General features: G+C 35.5%; 1 protein-coding gene across 1 annotated transcript in view; it reads right to left on the bottom strand.

The window, feature by feature from the left end:
• Positions 1 to 438: 438 nt before the first annotated feature.
• The window catches only part of MARCHF11 (membrane associated ring-CH-type finger 11), a 32,415-nt gene continuing 24,341 nt past the window's right edge, over positions 439 to 8,512 (bottom strand). The window contains exons 3-4 of the mRNA XM_009637882.1: positions 7,854 to 8,046; positions 439 to 761 (exon numbers count right to left, since the gene is read on the bottom strand). Of these exons, the coding sequence (XP_009636177.1) occupies positions 439 to 761; positions 7,854 to 8,046 (516 nt within the window). The remainder of the gene's footprint in view (positions 762 to 7,853; positions 8,047 to 8,512) is intronic.

Below are 8,512 nucleotides of genomic sequence, written 5' to 3'. Positions count from 1 at the left end.
AAGAATACTTGACTTGTGTCAACATTCTTTTTCTTTTTGGAAGAAGGTTGTTCAGTTTAATCCTCATGAAAGTGGGAAAAATAACAGTAGTGGATTAAAGCCAGAGTTTAAGAAAATACATTTACATATTTTTTTTTACTTAAAAATGAGTTTCCTCATCATTCAAAGACCTAAGAGGTAAGCTATATTGTATACACCTCAGGTACAAATTGAAAAAAGATCTAATAAACCAGACTATATAAAAAGCAAGAGACTTTTTTTTCCCCAGAAAAATGTATTTGTGTTTTAGCTGATCATATAAAAAGCATTAAATTTTAAAAAAATGTGTATATATTCTTTCAAGTGTTAATGGTTTCACCATTCCTTGTAACTACATTCCAAAGCCCTGTAACATCAGGGCACGTTACCCTTATCTGTGTAGCACAGTGATCACAATCTTTACACTGAGGTCACTCTCATCACTACTTCCCCAGAGCCGTTATCTTCTGATGAATCTTCCTGAGGTCTCATGCGGTTGAACAGATGTAACAATACATAGCCACACTGAAATCTTGGTGAGGTTAACTGTGTTGGATGAACTAAACTTCTGTTTCTAAATGCAGTCAATGGTAACCACAATGTCCTTCCTCCCGAGGGTTCTCCTCGATTGCTCTCTTCTATGTCTGTGGCTTTATCGTAATTTAACACATCCCAGTGTAGATTCACAGCCCTCCAGCGCTTAAACACTCGATAAACTGATGCACCTTCATGTACTATCAGTCCTGAAATTAAGAAAAAAATAGTTTGTACAAAATGTCACTGGATACCATTTTGAGAGCAAATACAGATGTAACACGTTGTAATGAATCTGCCAGAACCTATTAAATTACACACAATTCTGATAATTCTGATAAATTGTACAGGTGCAATACAACTGGATATTCATGTGTTTAAGATCGTGAGGTGGGAACTTGTAGAGGAAATAAAATTGTTCTGAATGAAAGCTCAACATAATCAGTACTGGAATAATCTGAGCATGCCTAACTAAATAAAGTATTTAGGTTTAAGTAAAGCTATGTAAAAGAATCTTACTAGCAGATTGGTAAATTGACTGTTTATGCTAGTGTTATCCTTGTTCATGGCAAGGACTATTTACTGAGATTTGTCCTGGTTTAAGTAGATCTTTAAGTAAGGTAGACCTTCTGTAATGAACAGAAGGGTCTTAAATTTGTTTAAGAGTGTTTTGTAGAATTCAATACAGATACAAATTTAACTGTTTTCGCATTCTTCACTCAACTTGGGAGCACAGATTTATGAAAACCTGAAACAGCTGTAAGTATAATGACTTTCCTGTCTTGCTTCAGTAGAGCAAGAAGAAATTAAATGGTATTATTAACTAGGATGAGCATGGCACGGATGATAGGCTTTCTTCTTTCTCTTCAAAATTCAGTAGACAAAAGTTGAGAAACCCTTTTTTGTTGAGAAATCTTTTAAAAGGTCCTTCAAAGAAAATAAAGAGTATCTGGAGTCCTCAGACAACCAATCTGCTTATGACTGTCCACGTAGCTAATATTTATGCTTATTGTATGCATGCAAGCAATTTCTTTACTTAAATGAAACTCTCCATTTTTCATATGTATGTACATGTATTTATACACATTTTTAAATATTGATTCACTGGGAAGATACATGGGGCTTAAGCCTTCTTATTAGTTTTTTTCCTCTGTTCCTCAACCACCCTAGTAACTTATACAGTTCTGAGCAATGTCACTTGTTTCCTCTGACTCCCTGCTTTGGGAGGAGAGCAATCTGCCTAGCCAAACGTATTTATAAATTTTTTGTCCAGTGTGTTTCTTGACTAAAATTTTCCTATACTCGGCCACATCTGTAATGTGTTCTTCAGTGTCATAGTCTATAGTCCTTTATCCCAAGAGATCGTATATCACCTGTTCCTACACAATGAAATTGTGATTTAAGTGTCTGAGGTCTCTTAGGGGGGTTAACTGATACCAGAAAGGAGACATTCGAAGAAAGATGACACAAGCAAAAAGGATGATAAAAACATTTATATGAACAGCAAACCTCAGATTCAAGTGCAATGATTTGCAGATCACAATGCCTACTCTAAAACATTTTTAAAGATCATTACGCTGAAAGATGGAGAAACACAAAGATGGCTTTCAGAAGGGCATGATAGCAAATGTAGCATCTCTGTAAGGCTTTCAAGTTGCCTAGAATTCGTCGAAGCATCCAATACAGCAAAACTAACACACTATAAACTTAATTAGATGTTAAACATTCTAAATGTATTTTGTATCAGCATAGCATTTTAGTGGAAAATTTTCTTGATTGCAAGATGCCTATCTTCACCTTCTCAGATATATAAAAAGGAACCTGTCCTAAAAATTTAGCACCCATGTTAATACATAAATGCACCTTCAAGACTAGCTATATTGTCTTAAAAAGGATAAATTTGTTTGATCACGTACAAAATCTACAAACCAAGTAAGCCACAGCTTTATTGCTGTGACAAAGATCAACTCCCCACCCCCTTTTTTTTCTGTTGGATTTCCTCTAGAATGATAAGGGAGAGGAGCATAATTTTCCCTCTATCTGTCAGTGGATCACAGTATTCTTTGGCCCAGTTTCCCTCAAGACTGTGACGAAGCAAAATTGAGAGAACCTATTTAACCCAATGTAAACATTTTTGATACCTGCCTGGCTCTCCATCGGAACCTGAACAGCATATTTCAGAATAGAGAAGGAAGTGGCTGAGAAGGGATCATTGAGGTACATGAAGTACATTTAAACAGGCAAAAGTATCCTCCCAAAATTATGATGGAAAAAGTCATAGGACTTTGTCTTTTAAGAAGCTCTTTTTTACTATTTTTGAGCTCTAAGAATTTACTGAAATTATGTTTTCAAAGTTTTCTCAACAATGGCAAGGAAAAGAAGTTCCCTTTAAAATGAAAGCTGTTATTCACATATGCTCTGAAAGAGCTAAGGAACAAAGGATCAAATATTGCAAGGCTTGAAATAAAGTTGTCGCATTTGGCAATGCTGAAGGAGAAAGGGAGTACTTTCATAATTCCTCCCATGAAAAGCTTTAGTTCCCATCTGATAAAACTACAGATTGAAAAAGACCTATGTAGAAGAGGCAAAAAAATTCCAATACATCTTTTGTCTCTTTGAAAGGTATTTTCCAGAGGCCGGGGGAAAAAAGTTCTCAGCACCAACAGTGCCAAGACCACAAGCAAGGGAAAACCTGGGTAAGGTTTACATGCTGGAGATTTTCCAGTTCCAAAGAAGTTCTGATGCTCAAAATATAAGTAGATAGTCACTGAAGTGAAGCTGTAAGAAAATGGCAAAGAATATTCTTTTTCTTAAGAGTTCCACAGCAATGAATGAAGATCTGAGAGAGAAAACGAAGATAAACCCATGAATAATACTGACTTGTTCCAAATACTGTGGTTTCAACAGCACAGAGGACATAACTGCACAGTCCTAGGGAAAAAAAAATGATTTGTTTGACCCAGCTGATCCCAAGAGGAAGTGTTAGAATTCACTCTGTTAGCTATTCTGACGTTCTGTCCAATTAATATCTACATCCCAGTTTTGGGATGACGGACCTGGCAAAATGTCCTGAAGGCTCTAAGAGGACTTTACCTGCAGGATTTATTTGCACAGCGTAGTGATTGTAGTGGGATCCAGACAATAGGATTATGGGGAGATTATAATTTTCTTTTCTCTTATTGCTGAGTACTATGAGATTCTTTCATTCTCTTTAAAGGATGTCTTACCCTGAGTCACAAGAACACTTGAAATTTTTCATACTGAATGTCTTTACAAGAAGGCAACTGCTTAGTTCAGCTGTGGTATTGGTTCCAATATTGCCTTATTTATCACACTATACTTACTTATAATTGTTTAGGAATGGTCCTCCCAGAAACATCACAAACTTTTACCAGGGAATAAAAGACCCTTTTCAGAAACAGACTTTACCACTGGACAAAATGCCATCTCTTAATTCTATTTTAGGGTCCACAGATAGATAGAAAAAAATGCAATAAGGGGCTTAAAGCATTAAAGTGAAACATGTGCACTCTAAAAATAGCAATAAAACTGTCTCTGAAGTATTTAGAATTGGTGAAAGACTGAGATTCTGAGCAGAGAAACAGTAAGTGCAGCTAGTTGCGTTTATTATAAATAACTTCTGCCTGTACCTTTTTACAACTGAGGGAGTTACATGAATGTCGCCAGGCATCAAGTTCCTCGGTGGGGAAGAAAGAGGCTTTCAGAGGGCTCTTCACACCTCACATTTCTCCTATCTCTTACTCCCTTGCCATAGTACTGGCACCACTCACATTTCCAGCACAATGTTACAGTTGCTTTTCATGCTCTAAAGGAGCTGCACTGTTGTCCTGGGATTGCAAGTGAGCTGTTATTATTTGTGAGAGGTCTTGTTCATGTTAGAACCATTTATGACTAGTAGTTATGATTATGTTCCAGTGAAAATATATAAGGTTATATAATCTCACTGTTACGAGAAATAATTGCTAAGTCTACAAATCAGAATGGCAAAGACTTGGTGTACCGTCCTTCAGTGGCTAAATAAGGGGTTTATTGATTCTTTCCTTTCATATTAACTCATGAACTCATGCCCTTTGCTAATCCCTACAAAGATGGTCTGATCTTAGCACTATCACTGCAGTAGCTCTGGGTTTCACAGGCAGTAGCTCTACTTGACTAAAATGTTCAAGGTTTGCCTTAAGAAAACTTCTACCATCAGCAAGTTTCAGAGAGAACAGCTTTACACACAACTTAGATGCAGAAATGTAAAAACTAGTGACTTGTAGGATTGAAACCAACACTGATGAGTAAAAAAGATGATCCTGTGAGGAAGAAATTAGGATTCTAGCAAAATTTAGAGTGGAACAAGAAAAACAATGGATACCAATAAAATATGTACACTGGAATGAATAAAACATATTATATTGGTGATCTGTAATCTTTGGGATATTCCTTGTGGTGGAAAGATAATCAAGACCAAGAATTAAAATACAAGTTACATGTCATTTACTTGATATGAAAGTGGGCGGTGTGCTACCTATGGGATATAAATCACTCATTGGGAAAACAAATTAATATGTGCAAGTTTTCAAAGATGTCACGTAAGTATGTCATTGCCTTTGGGAAACCTGCTTTTAAAAATGATGACAACAAAACATTTCAAAAAGTACAGATATTTACAGTTCACAAATGACCAAAAATATCCACATTCTTTATGCAAAGCCATAGGGAGGCATAACTGAGGGCAGTTGTAATAAGTCTTGGTCATACCACCAGTAACTCAAACACTTGTCTTGAAATACGTGCTGCATGGGAAAACCCACATGTCTGCATAGATTTTTCATTGAAATAAAGAGAGATTCCAGAGGAAATATAGGTATTCTGTCACTGTAAATCCTGTTGAAAACTAAGAGAATGCTATGATTGACTAAACACAAATGAGAGGAGAGGAGATCCTGAGAACTATGGCTGGCTGTAAGCAACACAAGCTTTATGATGTAAGAGATTATATGTAATATGCAATGGTAAAATCATATGTTAATGCCTTTGGGAAGTCATCAGCATAATGGACAGTGTTGGGGTTTTTTTTAAATTATTCATGAGTAATAATTACATCCATCTATTGGAGAACTGTATTTGAATGTTTTAAATTAAAACTATCAATCTAAAATCCCTCACTTTATGATGAAAAAAAAAGATAAAATTGAGTAAAGTTGAATGTATTAACAAACATCTTCAAGAGTTACAAGAACTCCTGGTCTTACAAGCTTACAGAATGCAAATTACTTGAAATCATATCCAGAATAAGTGGGTTGAATGAATCTGGACCATCAGATTCTACAATTACCAGACCTCCTTTATACAGCTTTCTGAATTTCCAGATACAGTTTAGTAAACTGTTAAGTCGTATCTGCACCAAACTTCATAATTACAAAACAGTGTCCAAGTGTGTTTGATTATAGTCAGTTTCACAGAAAAATTCCCATGTATTATTTTTGATAGGACTATAAAACACACATTTAAGTAATTACAGGCAAGTCAGTTTATCTGGTGGGTGAAGAAAGCTGCAGGTCCTATTTGCTCCTGCACAGGGCCAGTTAGGCTAGAAGCTCCACAGCCATGTGCGACACATGTTCAGTCGCTTCCAGTCCGGAGGTGGCTTGAGCCTGGCTGGCTTGAAAGGCAACTACGTAACTGCATGTACCAACCTACTGAAGGCTCGCCTTACAACAGTTTACTTCTATGGATAAATGCACTAATATTTCTGATCACCCACAGATGTTCTTGACAGATTTTGAGATTAATTAAATTAGGTCTTTTAACAATCAAATAAATGGAAAGAAATGGAAATAGTTTGAAATAACTGGCTATTCCAACTAGTTGATGCATACCAAAGTAAATTTTTTACAATTGTAATCTTTGTGAAAAAAAAAAATTCCATATAAATTAAAAGTTTAGAATGCTTGAAGCACATTCTGTCTTCACTTAGTGATTTTTTTTTTAAAAAAAGCAAAAACCTCAATATTGAGTGTTAAGGTGGAAAAAGTGGTATTCAGGAATCAGCTTGTAAGAGGAAATGTAGCTGAGCCCTTTCTTTCATTTAAAAGCTGTGCACTTGTCTAGAGTATTAGAGACCTAGGTTCTGTTCATTTTTCTGTTTGAGAAGGACTGGGTTCACAAAAGAAAGCCTGTGTTCTAAAACATTCCAGGGTGGGCTTCTCTTAGAAAAATTACAAAGTAAACAGAACTGCTGATCCAGCTGAAATATAAGTACTCTTACAGTAATGGGATGGTTTCAATAAAAGATGATATGGCTTTATGGTTGGAGCAAAAGCCTTGATATTAGGAATCTCTCTGTTTCTTTCCACCTTACTGAGCAGAATTCAGCATTGTCCTTCCAAATTCTCTTATATGAGATTGGGGTAACATCAACATTTATCACTCAAAGCAAACATCAGATAGCATTTGACTTCTGGATTTTCTTGGAATTGCAATCCTAAGAATGTGGTTTAATGTTTATTGCAATTATTAATTTTTCTCTGCAAATAACCGTAGCTATTGTAACAATCAATTCAAGGTTGTTTTATCAAAGATTAAAGGGACTTCTATTCAGTATTTCTGGGTGCAGTATATTTTCAGAAATACCAAAACTGGTCAAAATAACTTTGCAGTAAATTGCATTTTCTTTTATAAGATTTCAGCTAGAGTTCAATGACTTCAGACTTTTTAATAGTATAGTAAGTTATTATAGTTAGTACTATTAGAGTGTTTCATAACTGTTTATGATTTACTAAGTACTCATGTCTGCCTTCTCTGATCTTTTCTATTACTAGCACTGTGACCTATGTAAGTCTGTGCAACTTAATTTTGGATATGTAGTTTGACGACATCCTCAGTGGTTTCTTCTGTGCTTCATGATGGCACAATATAATGCGAAGTGGCATCCGCAGAAGACTTGACAGCAAGTTAATTTTACTAATTATTTTCATAATGTCTTTGTTGTTTTCATCTACTTAACTTCCTGAACTTTACTAGCTGTCTATTTTTTGAAGAAATTGAAAGTGATCCTGTTCTCACCACTGAGATCCTGGAGAGACACTTTGATGAATCTGAGAGTAAAGTTTCTTTGGTTCTTTTATCTTTGCAGTATTTGTAACACTGTAAAAACCAGTATTTGCCAAAGGTACCAGCTGAGAATAAATCTGCAAAGAACTGGAGTGACTGATTAGAGTGACCAATTAGAAAAATAGATATAGTCATAGTCTTAAACCACAGTCTGTGCTGTTTAAAGATTTTGAGCTTACCTATGCATACTAGATCCATAAAACCATACATTCCATAGCAGATTTGAAAAAGGATGTCCTTTCTTTGCCATACTGCATAAGGGCTGAAGGCTGACCATAGAAGCCAAGTCACACTTGCTACTAAGAACAGAGATCCTAGGATTACAGCAACCATCTGCACTTTCTCAACCAGTGTTATAGTAATGCTTTGCCACTAAAAGAGAAACAAAGTTGTATAAGATAAAAATGTTATTTTTTGTGATTGTACATTCAACTCCACTTTTTTCCTGAAAGCAGAAATTATTTTAATATTTATACATATCTTCATAGATCTTTACTAATATCCTCGATACTGACATTCCATATATATTTTTTTACCTATTTCACTTTCAGTTAAAGTGAAACTAACAGTTGCTTCCCCATCCCCTCCAGCATCACTATCATCACCATCTAGCTGTGAACTTCAGAAGGGTTAATACTTTTATTTCTGTTTTGAATACATAGGCAAAAAAAAAGATTTAATCTTAGGAATGGAACTCAGCCTTTCATATTTGTAGGCTAATGAAGAGAATAAAAAAATTTGGGAAGACAATCTTAAGTATGTTTTATGTCAGTGTGACAAGTTGAAAGCGACAGCTTCCCTTTCCATCCTGCCCCCCTCAAGTCTGAAGGCATTTCCC

Source organism: Egretta garzetta, unplaced genomic scaffold (assembly GCF_000687185.1).
Source record: "Egretta garzetta isolate BGI_Z169 unplaced genomic scaffold, ASM68718v1 scaffold754, whole genome shotgun sequence".
In the NCBI taxonomy this organism is placed as follows: Eukaryota; Metazoa; Chordata; class Aves; order Pelecaniformes; family Ardeidae; genus Egretta; species Egretta garzetta.
Note: the sequence above shows the minus strand (reverse complement) of the source record. Positions and strands in the feature narration are given on the sequence as shown.